Source organism: Condylura cristata, unplaced genomic scaffold (genome assembly GCF_000260355.1).
Source record: "Condylura cristata isolate star-nosed mole 26May11 unplaced genomic scaffold, ConCri1.0 scaffold00020, whole genome shotgun sequence".
NCBI classification, from domain to species: Eukaryota; Metazoa; Chordata; class Mammalia; order Eulipotyphla; family Talpidae; genus Condylura; species Condylura cristata.
Window position 1 is genome coordinate 12,766,114 of NW_004567121.1, and position 16,838 is coordinate 12,782,951.

General features: G+C 39.8%; 1 protein-coding gene across 1 annotated transcript in view; it reads left to right on the forward strand.

Annotated features, from left to right (window-relative positions):
- Positions 1 to 11,452, forward strand: part of LHCGR (luteinizing hormone/choriogonadotropin receptor) — a 47,852-nt gene extending 36,400 nt beyond the window's left edge. Inside the window, exons 8-11 of the mRNA XM_004686209.2 lie at positions 200 to 274; positions 2,022 to 2,207; positions 5,547 to 5,627; positions 10,247 to 11,452. Coding sequence (XP_004686266.1) covers positions 200 to 274; positions 2,022 to 2,207; positions 5,547 to 5,627; positions 10,247 to 11,399 — 1,495 coding nt within the window. The 3' untranslated portion in view covers positions 11,400 to 11,452. The remainder of the gene's footprint in view (positions 1 to 199; positions 275 to 2,021; positions 2,208 to 5,546; positions 5,628 to 10,246) is intronic.
- The last annotated feature ends 5,386 nt before the right edge of the window (positions 11,453 to 16,838 follow it).

Sequence of the window (16,838 nt, forward strand, 5' to 3'; positions counted from 1 at the left end):
CCAAACACAACAGCAACTTTACCAAGCTGCTTTACCAAGCAGCGTCCTGTCTTTTTTCCACTTTACCCACAGTTGTCCCACCTTGTCCTCTCCAGCCCTGAGCACCAAGCTCCCAGGCTGGTCCAAACACGTCTGTACACAGCTGCAACTGGGCACACGTGGGGTGTCAAGCCCACTAAGGACGCTGTCCTTCCCACAGGGACCTAAAGGAAAACGCACACCTGGAGAAGATACACAACGGCGCCTTCCAGGGAGCCATGGGGCCGACCATCTTGTGAGTACAGTGGTGGGCCCACCCCGTGCACCCCAACCTGCCTGCTCTGCATAACCGCCTCCTCCCCAGCCTGTCTTTGAGAGTGTCACCCGCCACAGGTTAAAGGGCTGCATGGCAGAGCATGGCAACTGGGGGCTTCAGCAACACAAAGGCATTGTCTCACCACCATCCAGAAGCTGGAAGTCGGGGCTCACAGGGCTGCTTCCTTCTGGGGGCTGAGAGGGAGGCGTCTGCTCCAGGGCTGTCTCCTTGCTTCTGCTAGTTTTTCCTGGTTGTGGCAGCATAACTCCAGTCTTCGCATGGCATTTGCTGTGTGCATCTCCAAATCACCCCCTTTTTATTAGGACAGTGGTCAGACTGGATTAGGGCCCAGCCTAATGACGCCATTTTAACTTGATTACCTCTGTACAGACGCTACTTCCAAATAAAATCATACTGTGGAGCACTGCAAGATTAGGACCTCAACATGTGAACTATAATATCAATACAGCTGAGGGCTGACTCACCTGGCATTTGCTGGACAGGTCGACAGGACTGACCTGCTGTGTGTCGGTTCTCTGAGGGTGTGAGGAGTGATGCCTGGTCCCTCTGTTAATGCAAGTGTCGTAACGAACACGTCCACTCTTTTGTAATAAGCTGACTTTTCTGTAATCCTAATTTAAAATATATTACACTTTCCCTCCCCAAGAAAAAAACCCACCAGTTCTGCAAAGAATCCCTCTCAATTCCTGACATATCTGAGATAATAATTCTACAAGGCTGAATGAGAACACCAGCTATGTAAACAAAGATACAGAAAGCAGCATAAGTCTACAGCCCTGCAGGCAAGTTCTGAAGCCTTGATCATTCCACGAGGTCTACACGAGTCCTCATCTGTGTTGTCAGGTTCACCTGTCCAGCCCTCAGTGATGAACGCCCTCAGTGTGCTGGAAGTACCGGGTCAGCTTGCTGAGTTTCGGGGCTGTTGTGCTGCTGGGAAAGTTTCATGGGACACAGCAGCATCCACTTAAGAGACACACAGGCTTTTAAAACTCCCACTGTCTCCTCACACTTGATTGGTTGGTATTTTCTTAGACATTGCCTTAAATCTAGAAAAGCCAAGGAGTTCGGGACCTTGTTTAGAAAACCTGAGATGGCCATTCTGCCTGTACCATTCTGGCCTAGTGTTTGCTTTCTTTGGATTGAAGAGTCCAGCTTGCCTTTGGAGAATGCACTTTCTTTGTGTTTGGACACGATGGTTGTTGCCACACAATGGCTCTTAACAGCCTAGCCACTTTGCTTCCAGAAACTGTATCCTGCAGGCTGGATCAATGACAGACCTAGGCATCTGAAGCCATGAATATTTCCCCTGGGGCAGAGCACAAAAGCTGATGTCACTGACTGTGCCCACTATCTCATAAAGCAAATAGTTATTTCACTTCTGTTGAGTGGAAAGGGGTAAAGGAAGGGATTTACAAAGAAATCACAAGAGAGAGCAAGCAAGCAATGATAATGAATGTGTGGCAGGTATAGGAGCATACTCAACCTTGAAAAGAATAATGGGTGAATATGATTAAAAAAAAAAAAGCCACAGCACAGCTTCTTGAATTCAGATCTTAATGAGACTCACTGGAATGGAGAATGAGGGTGAAGGCAAGATGGAGAAAACAGCCCGGAGAACCCAGACCAGGACTATTGTTAAGAGCTTTCACTGTATGGGTCACACAAACAGGATAAACAAAATGCCTTTCTCCCTTTTATTTTTCAGGGATATTTCTACCACCAAATTGCAAGCCCTGCCCAGTGATAGGCTGGAATCCATCCAGACACTAATTGCCACATCATCCTATTCTCTAAAAAAACTGCCGTCAAGAGAAAAATTTACCAGTCTCCTGGATGCCACACTGACTTACCCCAGTCACTGCTGTGCTTTTCGAAACCTGCCACCAAAGGAGTAAGTAAAGAATAAAAGGTAACCCTGACAAGCTGTGGCAGAGTCTCCTGCCTTCAAAATAGTCCCTGGTTGACAGCTCCCTGCTCCTTCACTCAATGCTTCCTCCGCCAGCTGCACGACAGTGGGGTCACTTTCAGACAGACAAGAAGAAAATGAACCATCCTGTTTCTTCCTGCAAAATGATTCCAAGTAGTCATTTCAACCTGAAACTAGACCTCTGTAGCCTGTTTTGGCTGACTGAATTATAACTTTGTATTAGGCTACCATGCAGTTGCAAAATGGAGTACAAAATTGCCCTCTCAAAAGCCAACTGGCTTTTATCAGAGAGCATCATTTTTAAAGAAGTTGGGGGAAGTATGCTCAAGAGGGTAAACTGTACCTAATGTCGTATAGTCCTTCATAAAAGACACACACAAAACTCTACAGGAGGTTTATGTTATTTTCTAAAAGCTATTTCTCTCCCCTCCCCCTACCCCTAGGGCCTTCCATTTCAGCAAGAACACCAGCTCAAGGATTAGCTAAGGCAGGCACAGAAAGGGCACCAGCCCCCTGCTGTTTCGTGTCCAGTGGGGAGTATCTTGCTCATACAAATGATTTCCCATCCGTCCTGACGGAATGGCAGAGCATGCAGGAGTTCATCCTCCCATAAAGCATTGTTTTCCAGACTTTTTCGGCTGAGATGCATACTAAGAAATTTCTTTACATTGCAACCCAGTATACATGTCACATTTGTAACTGGCAGAAAACATAGCAACTCTTAGCGTTATTACATGTGATACAGGCTGCTGTGTTCTTATCTATTTTACTCTGATTTTGTTTTCAATGCTAGTCTTGATGCATTCTTTGCACTTTCATGACCCACTGATAGGTCCTACAACTTGCATTTGGAAAGACAGTGCCCTAAAGGCACATTCTGCAGCTTAAGAAGATATTCTCAGTCTATGAGAGTATCTCAGGGCATCATCTTAGATGTAACAGTGGTTGCCCCGTCTTTGTTTAAAATCAACCTATTTATAATGAATCAACCAGCATATATTATTGTATACCTACTTTGTACCTTGCACAGATAAGTGGATTCTACTTGAAGTTTTTGAGGCAACCAAGAGCAAGCTCTGTGTTTCCAAAACCATGCACCATTAACTGAGCTTCTAAGAACACTGAGTGCTTATCATGTCCCAAGCCCTGTATAAAAGCCCAAAGAGACAAAGACAAGTGAGAGGTGATCCCAACCCTCAGAGTCACAAGCAGCTGTTTGTTTGGGGGCAATGCACAAGGCAGCCAGTACTTAGGTCCAATAGAGCATGTTATGTTAGAGCTGAAAACAGAACAGAGAATACTGGGTTTCTAAATGGCAGCAGGGCTTATGAAGGCTTCCTGAGGAAGTGACTTCTGGTAGACTTGAAGCTCAGGTAGGAGCTGTTTAGATGGGTGTGGGGGGGAAGCATGCCAGGAAGATGGAATAAATTGTGTGAAGAGGCAAAGGCAAGAGATGGTGAGATGAAAGTTCTTCAAAAAAAAAAGTTGGAACAAGACTTATAGTTACATACAGAAAAGTGAGTGAGAGGACAACAGAGAGAGGTGGTTGTGATGGTCTCTGCATGCCAGGCCAAGGGGATTAGAAGATGCGAAGTCACTGACAAATTTAAAGCAAAATTACTCAAATTTGCTTTTGTAAATATCACACTGACAACAGAGTGGAAGGAGAGATGGAGGAAAACAACTGCATTGAGAGCACAATTAAAACATAGACACTGGTTCATGATGAAGGTCAGTCTGGACCCCTCCACCTTTGAGGCAAAGAGGTCACATTCCTGCTGACATTACTGCCATATGAAAATGTTAGTTCAAAAGCTTTTTATTCCAGTAACTGGAAAAGATTATCTCTGAGCAAAAAAAAAAAAAAAAAAGAGGCAGGGCTAAAACCCTGAGGCCTTATGCAGTATGGGCCAGTATCAAAGTGGGACATGAATATAGTCACAGAGGTTGTCTTGACTAGGACTACACAGGTTGTCTTGAATGGGATCACACAGGTTGTCTTGACTGGGATCACACAGAGATTGTCTTGACTGGGATTACAAGCTTGACTTGACTCCCTCTGTAACCCTAAAACGAGAAACCTTGGATGCTAGAAAGGTGAGAGAGTCTGAAGGAGGACCAGTGGAATGTTTATGCAGACTGAGTCACCCTCCGCCTTGCAGCTGCTGAGCCTAGAGAAAGCACACAGCTGCCCGAATGAGCAGATGGCCCTAAAGGCGTCTGTGGTATCTATGATAAAATTGTGTAAAAAGATAAGTATAGATGGAACCCAGTGCTGTTAGCTGAAGGCCAAGAACAACCACATTTCCCAGTAACTGTAGGTTGGTTCACATAAAGTATCTCTAAATGACAGACACAGAGATAGCATCACACACACACACACACACACACACACACACACACACACACAATTTGATCCAAATTTAAGGATTTATAATCTTGGCCCAAAGTAACAAGTGGATGAATTGTGGAAAGTCCAGTAGGTCAAATAGTTCTGATGTATTCTCCACCTTCCTGTTTCACAAAGCTTTCGCTACAAGGAATTATCTTCTTGGTTCTGGAGAAGAATGTAATCATGTCCACTTGGAATTGCCTTATTTCTTCTTCCTCCCCAGGAAAGGCTCAGGTTCTCACAAACTGCTCTCCTTTTCTCTATTTTTTCCACCCTGTTTTCCTTTGTGCCTCTCTTTTGTTTCAATTTAGAAATGTAAGTATAGTCTTTTACTTTCTTAACTTTGCCCCCTTTCCATAAGCTAAACTTCTTGGAAAGATGAAGCAGTTGGGAACATCCACATATGTTTCTGCACGGAAGCAAAAATAAAAGCAGAGAAATTCACACAATAATGTCAGGGCCGATATCTTCAAATCCTTTAAAGGATTCCCAGTTACAATTCAAAGCCATGAACTCTGAGTGATTTTGCTCATCAAGGCCAATGTGGAAAAAAGCGTGGTGAGGAGCACACTTTAATATACCAAAAGCTAGCTTTTAACAAGCATTGAAAAATCTATGATTCAATATGACAAATTTAAGTTTTTCATCTATAGAGCTCACACAAAACACTTAGCTTTCAGATGCATTTTATCTAAGCTGGAAGAATTCTAATGACAATTCAAAGGCTCTACTCTCTCCCCAGGAAGCATTTCAGCTGGGACAATGGTTCAGAACACGACACTGGTGTAATAGGTAAAGAATATGGATGAAGAAAGCATAAATAGACATGATCAGGTCTAGTTTAAAGAGCAAAAGCTCAACTCGTTTTTTTTTGTTTTTTTTGTTTTTTTTTTTTACCTCTTCTCTTTCAGGCAGAATTTTTCATTTTCCATTTTTGAAAACTTTTCCAAACAATGTGAAAGCACAGCAAGGAAACCAAATAATGAAACATTGTAAGTATTTGCATGCAAAGAAACTCAGGAAGCCACATCTCATTCTGTGTTCACCTTATTATTATCAGTGCCAATGATTCTCTTTTGATAAAAATTCTTTATTGGGAAGATGGTTGCAAAGCATTTTGTCCTTGCAAGTAGCATCAGTTGATACAGTATCTATTTCAACTGGTTAAAAAAAAAATACACCTTAAAAAAAAAAGTACCTTCATTTTCATTCTACAATTAAATTCTCGGAAATTAAAATTTGTATTTGCCGGTATGTCGATGCAGGTATTTTAAATTTTCACTAGTCATGTAACCTGTGCCCCCACAAAGACTAACCGACTGTGGACCCCCTTACCCCTTCAAAGAGACTTTCCTGGACCACTAGGCTATAGAGCTTAAGATCACTCAGCCTTAATGCTATCACTAATATACACCGTATAGAGGTTACACTTCTATTGTACTGGGTGATTTTAAAACTTTTTCCTGGTGGCCTTGACATTTCACCTACCTTCAATAATAAAAGCGCATGTCTCAAAAGGTAATCCCAGTTGTCCCTATGCGCATTTTTATGATTCAGAAGTTTCATTTCTCCCCACCCTCCACCCCCAGTGTCCTGCAGGCTACAAAACCAGATGCCCTTCTGAGACTCTTGCCAATCTCCCTCTTCTACATCCTTTTCCTTTTCTTTTTTCCCCTACCAATCTGCATGTTTTATAGAGACAGCAGGATGGTGTGATGGAAGGACTCTGAGCTATGGGCTCCTCCCAGATGGATTTGAATCCTTACCAGTAATGTTCTCATAACACTGAGCATCACTAGGCCATATATATCCTTTTTTCGTATTTCTCTCCTTGTCTGTAAGTAATATCCTTCGACGTTCAGAACTATCTGAGTGAAGGGAGTATTACACTCACCTCCTTCTTGTCTTTTTCTTTCATTTAGGTCTGACGCCACCTAACCTCCAGTTTCCTTTTCCTTCCCCTTCCCATCGTCTCTCTTGCTTCTCCCTCCATCAGTCATCTTCCATACGTCACTCTTTTGCAACATCTGCCTTTTATTCCACCTCACAATATAAAACCACTTCTGGGTACAGTCAACAGTAGCACTGGAAGGGGAAGGTGAGACTTTATTCCAGTCTCAATAATCTTTACCAACTGGGTATGCAATATTGAGTTTGTTATGATAATACTGCTTTCAAAGCAAGTCCCTTAATATCCTGTATCCCTAAATCCCTTGAAATTGAAATTAATATAAAATCCAAGGAAAAAAGAGTATGCTCCCTACAAAAAAGCATTTTTTAAGATAATTCCCATTCCTCCCCTTTTCACCAAAGCGTTATGCCTGAGACCCCAGAGTTTTGAAATTCTAGAGAAAACTACTAAGCCTTATCTCCTCTCCCAAGAGTCCTTGGAGTCCTTACCAGTACAGTTGGACCCCTGTCCTGACAGCCCCATCTTCCCTCCTTTCTCTGTTTGTTGTGACAGGAGGAGTAGAGCTACTGCTTGGGCTCTATGTGGGTCACCCTATGTGAGTCCATTCAAACTCCCTGCATAGCCTTGGATACTAAAGACAGCTCTGTGCTGGGCTCTGTGTCAGTAAGCATGCTGCTTCCCTCAGAAGCCATCCCAGGACACAAATATAAGTAGCAGCAGGCAAATATTTGGTTGAGACAAATCACAAAGGCAAAAAACTACTAGACATATGCCCAGTGGAGCAAAAAAAAAAAAAAAAAAGGCAAACGAGCAAGGGAGTGGGAGATGAAATACATTTGAACTCTTACTGATACAAATTTATTCAGAAATCATGGCAGAATTTTAGAAATTTTCTGTTAGTACTTCTAGCAGCTGAGTACTTCTGATAAGGGGAAAGGAGTAAAAGAAATTGAACAAGCAGTAGTTGGAAAGCTTCACTTGACTTAAATAAAGGCTATTATTGAAGGGATCATCCAGCAGACCTGCTTAAAGCACAATTTCCTGGGCCCTCCCTGGTGGCGCAGAGGGTTTAAAGCACAGCACTAAGAATTGAAAGCCACTGCCCCAAGAGTTCGATCCCTGCCTGCCCCGGAGGTGACCACATGGCGTGGCAGACCTCTCCTGACCCGCCCTCTGCTCCCTTCAGCAGTGTACTTCGTAGATCTGCCTGTTCTGCTCCCCACTCTGTCTCTGGTGAAGCTTCTCACTGCCCCTGCAACTCTGGCCTGTACCCCAGTTCTTTATGAATAAATAAATAAATCTTTAAAAACACACACACACACACAATTTCCTGAACTCTACCCCTAGATAAAGCCAGCAATTTGCATTTTAACAAATATCCTAGAGATTCTAATGGATCGAAACATACAAAGAAGTAGACAAACAGTCTCAGGAACACGGATATGAAGACCACGCATGGTCACCACAAATACCAAGAGCTGAGGGGTCTTTAGGAAAGTCACTGACCTCCTCGGTCTTGGTTGTCTCACCCATGAAATGAAAGATTCAGTAAATGGTCCTTAAAGGCCTTTCCAATACTAAAAAATAGCATTTCCTTTAATTGTTCGTTTTAACCACAATATCTCTTTAAAGATTACAAGCCTTGGTAATTATATTGTTGTCAACAAGATAACGCCAAATGTGTGAGAGTGAGGTTCCTAAGAGCTCATCTGTGCGTGGCAGTAGCCCGTCTCTAGTTCCAAACTAGTTTCTGTGATAATCTAGCCCCTTTTTGGAGTCCTACATCATTTTTTTTCTTCTTTATATTTGGTCCCCTTTTAGTGATCATACTGGTCAAATAAACATTTCATCCACTCACTGTAATACATACACACTTCTTTGTAGGTAACACTTCCTTATAGGTAATGTGAGAAGCTAAGTTTTGAGAGTAGGAAAAAAAAAAAAAAAACTTGTTAAGTCTGTAAGGAATTCTAAGGCGAAATACATATTTGTAATGGCTTTAACAGAAAAGTTATGCCAGTCCCGCCAGTCCCACCAGTCCCCAAGATTATACTAGCAGAACTATGGGCAAACGAAATTTGTTGAATCTACCTGCACCAAGCTGTAGGCACTCTTAAGAGCCAGGATCTTCCTGGTTTCTTTATTCCATAAATATTTACTGAATGGATACTCCAAGTCAACCTTATGTGAGGAATTAACATATCAGAAATGAGTAAGGCCTTGTCCCCTGCCTAAACAGACTACTAAATATACACATGCATCATCACATAATAATACAGTTTGATCATTATACTACTACTTAAGTGCAGCTGGAGGTGCAGTATCAGTAATAAGTTTCATAGATGAGCTTATTTCACGAATGAGGAGGAATTCACCAGAGAGATGAGACGAGGAAGGAAAGAAGAAACAGCGATGTCTTCTAGGCAAAAGGAGGCAGAAAGTTAAAACAATATTCTGAGTCATAAGTCATTTCAAGTAACCAAAGGGAAGGCTGTGCAGGGATCTGCAAGCAATAAACTGTAAGAATCCATAACATCCACTGGACACTTAATATGTGTCAGGCATTATTCTGAACATTCTGTGTGTGCTACTATATTTCATCTTTAACATAGCCCTAATAAGGGAGATAGGATTGCCTGACAAAGAACTCGAGGGAAGATAATTTAACTCAGTCTCCCAAGTTTATAAACACATTCTGTCAGGACTGGAACCCAAGCAGTTTGGCTCCACAGCCTGTTTTTTGCATTCCACTACTGCTTTTTAAGGATGAGACTGAAGAAAGGAACAGAACCCAGATCAAGAGGAACTTAATGGTCATCTCAAGGATTCTGGTATTTTGTATGCCATAGCCAATAAAAAACTAGTAAAAAAGTGAATCAGTAGACTTGTACTTAGGAATGTCCATCCTAGAAGGAACGTAGATGGAAGAAGGAGAGAGTTAAAATTGGAGGAGTGATAGGAGAAAGAAAACAAATTATCCCATTAAAGAGGATGAAAAATCGGAATTCTGATTTCTGACCATGGCAGTAACTGAGGCAAAGGTGGGCCTGTTCCTTCACTAAAGTCAACGTCCCTCTTCAATCCACTCTCTGAATTTGACTCTCTCCCCTAACAAGTAACCAGCTTCACCATTTCTTCCCATTGCCATTGATGACATTCTTCACCGGCTGCCAAGTTTCTAGTACTCTAGTCTTACTTTCTGTTTCTCAGCTTGGCTATTTGATTAACCAGGGACTCGAGTGCAAACAAGTTCATCAGTAGCTGATGATTTTCAACAATTTGAGCCTTCCAATCCCATTTGTGTTTCACTACAAACAGCTTGATAGCAGTTTGGCTGGCAACTAAATGAGATAAATAGCTAAGAAAATGCCAAGAAAAGATTCTTTTATATTTAGCAAGCATACATTGTGACTCTAAATTTGTTTTCCAAAGAGAATTACCCTATGTAAACAACTTCATTAAGTCTTTGCATCAATGTGTAAGACATATATATATTTTTTAAGTCCAAATGACTTTTCATTTCCTTCTTTTGGAACTCCTACATCAATTAAGAGTTCCAATAATTTAACAAATAAACCTACGGCCAAGGCTGTTGTGGCTTTGTTTCTTAGGTTTAAAAAAGACACGAAAAATGATTCTTGAATTTTTAATACACTGAAAATCTCTTCAGTTTACATTGTCAAAATATTCTTCTTATAGGTACTCTGCCATCTTTGATGAGAATGAACTGAGTGGCTGGGATTATGACTATGGTTTCTGCTCACCCAAGGTACTCCAATGTGCTCCTGAACCAGATGCTTTTAATCCCTGTGAAGACATAATGGGCTATGACTTCCTTAGGGTCTTGATTTGGCTGATTAGTATTCTTGCCATCATGGGAAATGTGACTGTCCTCTTTGTCCTACTGACCAGTCGTTATAAGCTGACTGTGCCACGTTTTCTCATGTGCAATCTCTCATTTGCAGATTTTTGCATGGGGCTCTATCTGCTGCTCATTGCCTCAGTTGATTCCCATACCAAAGGCCAGTATTACAACCATGCCATAGATTGGCAGACAGGGAGTGGGTGTAGTGCTGCTGGGTTTTTCACTGTATTTGCAAGTGAACTTTCTGTATACACCCTCACAGTCATCACACTAGAAAGATGGTACACCATCACATATGCTATTCAAGTAGAACAAAAGCTTCGATTAAGGCATGCCATTCTGATCATGCTTGGAGGATGGCTCTTTGCCACTCTGATTGCTACGTTGCCCCTTGTGGGTGTCAGCAATTACATGAAGGTCAGCATCTGCCTCCCCATGGATGTAGAAACTACCCTCTCACAAGTCTACATATTAGCCATCCTGATACTCAATGTGGTGGCCTTCATCATCATTTGTGCTTGCTACATTAAAATATATTTCACAGTTCAAAATCCAGAGCTGACGGCTACCAAGAAAGACACAAAGATCGCTAAGAAAATGGCGGTTCTCATCTTCACGGATTTCACCTGCATGGCACCGATTTCCTTTTTTGCTATCTCAGCTGCCTTCAAAGTGCCTCTGATCACAGTAACCAACTCTAAAATTTTACTAGTTCTTTTTTATCCAGTCAATTCTTGTGCCAATCCATTTCTATATGCGATCTTCACAAAGGCATTCCGAAGGGATTTCTTCCTGTTGTTGAGCAAATTTGGCTGCTGTAAACATCGGGCTGAACTTTATAGAAGGAAAGATTTTTCAGCATACAGCTCCAAATGCAGAAATGGCTTCACTGGATCGAAGAAACCTCCTCAGTCAACCTTGAAGTTATCCACATTGCACTGTCAATATACAGCTGTACTAGACAAAACTTGCTGTAAAGAGTGTTAACTGTTACATCAGTAACCACATTGTTGAATTGTACTTAAACGTATAAAGAAAAATATTCTTAGGCACCTCCAACTTATGATATACAAAAGTTGAGAGTTTAAGAAATTATTATAGCAATTTTGACAGAGAAGTTGTATGTCAGTAGATTCTGATATTTTAAAAGAAAGGTAATATTTTACATGTCTTATTTTTTTTTTCATTTCATTTTTGTGATAATTTTGGGGGGGAGGGCATTTTAGAATAGGATGAGTAAATAACAAATTTTTTGTCTGATCTGATAGCCTCTGGCCATATTCAACTAAATTAAAATGAAGAGACATCTCAAGTCTCCCTAGATCCACAGGACTACTGTTACCACATTAGCACAGATGTGCAACACTTTAATCATCACAGAAAGTTTAATTTGGTAGCACTGTTCTAAATACAATTCTCTATCCCATTTAGGTTTTACTATTTGAAATTTAACTCAAGGTAAGTATCTCAAGGCATGTTTTAGCCCACTTGCTTGGCTTGATGTTTTCCTTCTAAGAATAATGAGGTGTTAAATAGTAGACTATAAACTCTGTATGTTGGAACCCTGTCTCCTAGTTCAGCATCTTGACAATAGTATACGTATAACAAATGTGCTGAAATGTCCTGACAGTATAAACTGTATAAGAAAAAAAGGTTATTCTATTCCTTTCTAGGATTCCATCTTTTTTTTTTTTTAAAGATTTATTTATTTGTGCATACACAACTGGGGTACAGGCCAGAGGCTCAGGGATGGTGAGAGTCTTCACCAGAGACAGAGTGGGGAACAGAACAGGCAGATCGACGAAGTACACTGCTGAGGGGAGCAGCGGGCGGGTCAGGAGAGGTCTGCCACACCAAGTGGTCACCTTCGGGGCAGGCGGGAATCGAACTCATGCAGAAGTGGCTTTAGCTTCTCAGTGCAGTGCTTTAACCGGCTGTGCCACCAGGGAGGGCCGGCTTCCATCTTTTTAAGTGAAAGTTTAAAAATGTTATTTAAGTGAAATATTTCTCATAATTTCTATCCTTTGGAGATTCAAAAAATATATCCTATATTTGCTAAGGAGTAATGTTATTTATCTCTTGCTGGACAATGGAAGTATGGCTTAATTCCATTTTTTGTGTGTGTATGCTCCTCTGACTTTTTAAAGTAACTTTTATTGAAAGCTTATTATGTGCCAGCATCTTGATAAGTATTTTCTATAATGTAATCATTTAACCTTAATAAAACTCTAAGATGCAGACATTATTCACTTTTTTTGCATCAATAAGAAATTTATTTGTGTTTCAAAAATCCAATATTGGCTAGCCTGGAAAATTTTCAATAGAGGATTGTTGACGGTTTTTCTCCATTATGAATATGCCGGCTGGATATCTTCTGGCATAGTTGTTACACGTTTGGCCTGTGTAACACAAAGCCAAATTGTGTATAGCACACAAGTCAGTATCTTCAAAAAGCCAAGCAGATAGACCTCACTTACCTCCTACCAAACACTAATAGCTGTGCTCTGGAAGTTCGACTCTGCTTTGAAGTCTTAATAATTTTCCATACCAAAAATGGGAAGTTTGAGAATCAGAAAAGTTCAACAGACTTCTGATAATGTCTAATTTCAACGAGTGCTGCAGTACTGAGTATATAATGATGAGGCTTCTTCACCCCACCAGTAGAGGGCATACTCCAGGCAGTAGGCTTTGTAGCCAGTTGCTTGCTGCTTTACCACCAGCTGGTTTGTGGACAGTGGCCCTCCTATGAGTCATAGTATAGAGACCTCCTTTCCAAACCCCCTTCTCATCTGCCTGAAGCTCCTGAAGCTAGAGGCAGAGCTGGGGTTAGAGAGTGATGGACAACTGAAAACCACTACTCAAATTTTATGTCCAGGAAGACCTATTACAGTTAGCACAAGTTCTCAAAATTCGTAAAAAAATTCAACTAATACAATTCAAACTTAACTAGTACAATACAAAGTTGTGATTCAGGATCCCAGCCTCTTAATCATTATGCTCTGCTGTCTTTCTTGCAAGGAAATCCTTGCAAGCAAATCCTTACATATGGTGAAATGAACAAATCCTAAGCATACCATTTAATGAGTGTTAAAAAACACATACACCATAGTGCCCCCAAAGCTCCATCAAAACATAGAACATCATCACCCTCAGAAAGTTCCCTCATGCCCCTTTTCTATCAATCCTTCACCCCTCTCCCCAGAGGTAACAGTGATTCTGACTTTTCCCCCCATAATTAGTTTTACCTGTTCTACTGCTCACAGAAATATGATCATACAGAGTATGCTCTTTTGTATAAGAACGTCCTTAGACTGAACAAACATTTTTGCTATTCATCGATGTTGCTGCTTGAGCCAGTAGTTAATTCCATTTCATTCTTGAAATGGAATTAGTATTCCACAGTATGAATGTAACAGTCTTACAGTTTCCTCCCGATGGATATCTGTGCTATTTCCATTTTTCAGGTCCCCTTTGACATTTTATTTTTTAAAAGGTATAGTCTTTAACAAGACTCCCTGCACATACAGTCTCCTTTAGTCTTTATGTTGTTGTGCAAAGTGATTCAAAATAAATTATAAAAGGTCATAAATATCACAAAAGATCCCTTCTCTATGTTTTTTTTCTACATTTCTGATTTTCTATTCCATAGCTAGTTACCTGTCTTTACTTAGGTGAGTCCTCTTTCTTATATAGTAGTGTTTAGAATTTGTTACAGTGACATGGAACACTAGTTATATTGTATATATAAATACACTAAACTATTTGATTCATTCACAATTTAAGAACCAAACACCTAAATAAGCAGAAAGTAAAACACAGAAAATAAATCCTTGTGGACAAATTTTAATTACATACTCTGAAACATTATTTGTATCCAAAGCTACACATACTCTGAAAATAAGTTCTATAAACTTTTTCACAAATACTAATCTTTATTTTCTATATTATCCTTGTTTTTACATCTAGTTTCCCTCATTCTAAGTCTTTCATTCACTTACCAGTTAATCCTTGTTCTGCATCAATTATTGTGTTCCACATCAATTTTTTATTTCCATAACTACTGCCTTGCCCACATCCCAGGCCACTTCTCTATACCTCTGGAGTACTACCCTAATCTCCTTCATTTTTATTTACAGCCAGTCTTTCCCAACTCCACACTATCATACTCAACACAGATTAATCTTCTTAAAATCCTATTGTACCTTATTACATATTTGCCAAAATTCCTGAGCAACTTTATCAGTACCTATAAATTTAAGTTTTAGCTTCTAGCATAAACACTGAAAAAGCTCCAGAATCATTCCTCAAATCTGCACATTTTTATCACCTGCTGTTTTTCTACATGAAACAAACCATTCCACTTACTTCTCTCAAGCTACACCTTATGTGTGAACATTCTGGTGTCCACGCCATTCTTACTACCTGGAAAACCTTCCTTACCTACCTTCCTTCTGCATCCTTCCAGTACATTTAATATACCTCTTACCTGAATTTAAGTAGAGTATAAATGATAACTATATAACCCAAAATGGTTTCTCTCTGGACTCCTTCAGCACTTGTCACTTGCATCACTCATTCATCTTCTAGCCAACACTGCACTATAATGTGCACTATAATGTTAACACTTTTACACGCATACCTCACCCGTGTTATAAATTTCTTCGATAAACTTGTCTCTATTACTCCTTTATTTCTCCCAATACACCTATCTACAGAATTATAAATGGCATATGTATAATAGAATATTTTTTGCTGATTCACTTCTTTATGTAATTAAAATATTAAGCAATCCTAGTTAAGAAGTGTTTCTCTTATGAAATGATGTCACAGAAAGCATGTGTATTTATTCTTCATCTGTATAATCTTGATACATAAATCTTAAGAACAGCAAATGCTCAAAAATATATGTTCCTATTTTGTTTGTTTGTTTGTTTTACCATGTTTGATATTATTACTGGTGGGTTGCAAATGACTAAGTTAATCAAACTGGACTAACTCATCAACTTACAAAACATTGTTAAAAGATATTCTGTCGTGGCCAACAAGCATATGAAAAAATGTTCAACATTACTCTTAATAAGGGAGATGCAAATTAAAACCACAATGAGATACCACCTCACCCCAGTGAGAATGGCACATCTTCAAACAACTAGCAACAACAAATGTTGGCGAGGATGTGGAGAAAAAGGAACTCTCCTACACTGCCGGTGGGAATGCAAACTAGTACAACCACTATGGAAAAATGTTTGGAGGTTCCTCAAGCTGCTAAACATGGAGCTTCCCTATGACCTAGCAATCCCACTCCTAGGTATCTACCCAAAAGACACAAAAACACTGATTGAAAAAGATACCTGCACCCCCATGTTCATTGCTGCTTCATTTACAATTGGAAAAACATGGAAGTAGCCCAAATGCCCAAAGTAGATGACTGGATTAAAAAGATGTGGTACATATATACAATGGAATATTACTCAGCAACCAATAAAGAGAAACACATGTCTTTTGCAGCAACTTGGATGGAGCTGGAAAAGATCATGCTAAGTGAGATAAGCTAGAAAGAGAAAGAAAAATACCGGATGGTTTCACTCATAGCAGGAGTATAATGGACCAGGTGAGAAAATAACAAGAATAATGAATAGCCATATACCAGAGACATTTTGTGGGGGTGGAGTGGGGAATGGGACCAAAAATGGGGGGGTGGAGAGGGAAGTGCATGGAATTATGATGATGGCACACGGGTGACTTGGTGATAGGAAATCCGCAGGGATTACAATTGAGATAGGAAAAAAAATGTACAAAGTGATGTAAAAATAAACTGTTATAAAAATAAACTTATAAAATAAAAAATAAGTAAATAATTTTAAAAATTTTTCAAAAAAGATATTCTGTCCTCCATTCATGCCCATGGAGGGCCTGGTTTTATCTTCCTCAAATATATACTAAGTCTATATGTAAATTGAGACTATTTATGTCACAAAGTTTTGCTATGTCCATAATTGAAAATAACCTTTTCTTAGAAATGTATGATATTTTCATTAATGTCAAGTATTTTCCTAAGAGTTTTACCATGGGATTGCTATTTATAATTTAACTTTTATTTATAAAAAATAAAGCTCCCACCTGCCTTAGAGTGTATTTACATGAAAAAAAGCATATTATTAATCTTCAAACATGAGTCAAAAGAAAATCTCCTACTAAAACCCAATGCACACCACTCCAATTAACTGTTGCTATTCATTCTAAAGTTATTAGTTTTTGTACACAACCTAAATGACTAAAATGGAATTCCTCATCCAAAATTAGTCTCTTATTGCCTAAGGGGTCTGAACTGTACTGGTGATTTTTATATGTTATAGTTCATTGAATAAAATAGGTGAAGAAGACATTCCAGGCAAGGTCAGCTGGTCAGTCCTAAAAAACTAACTG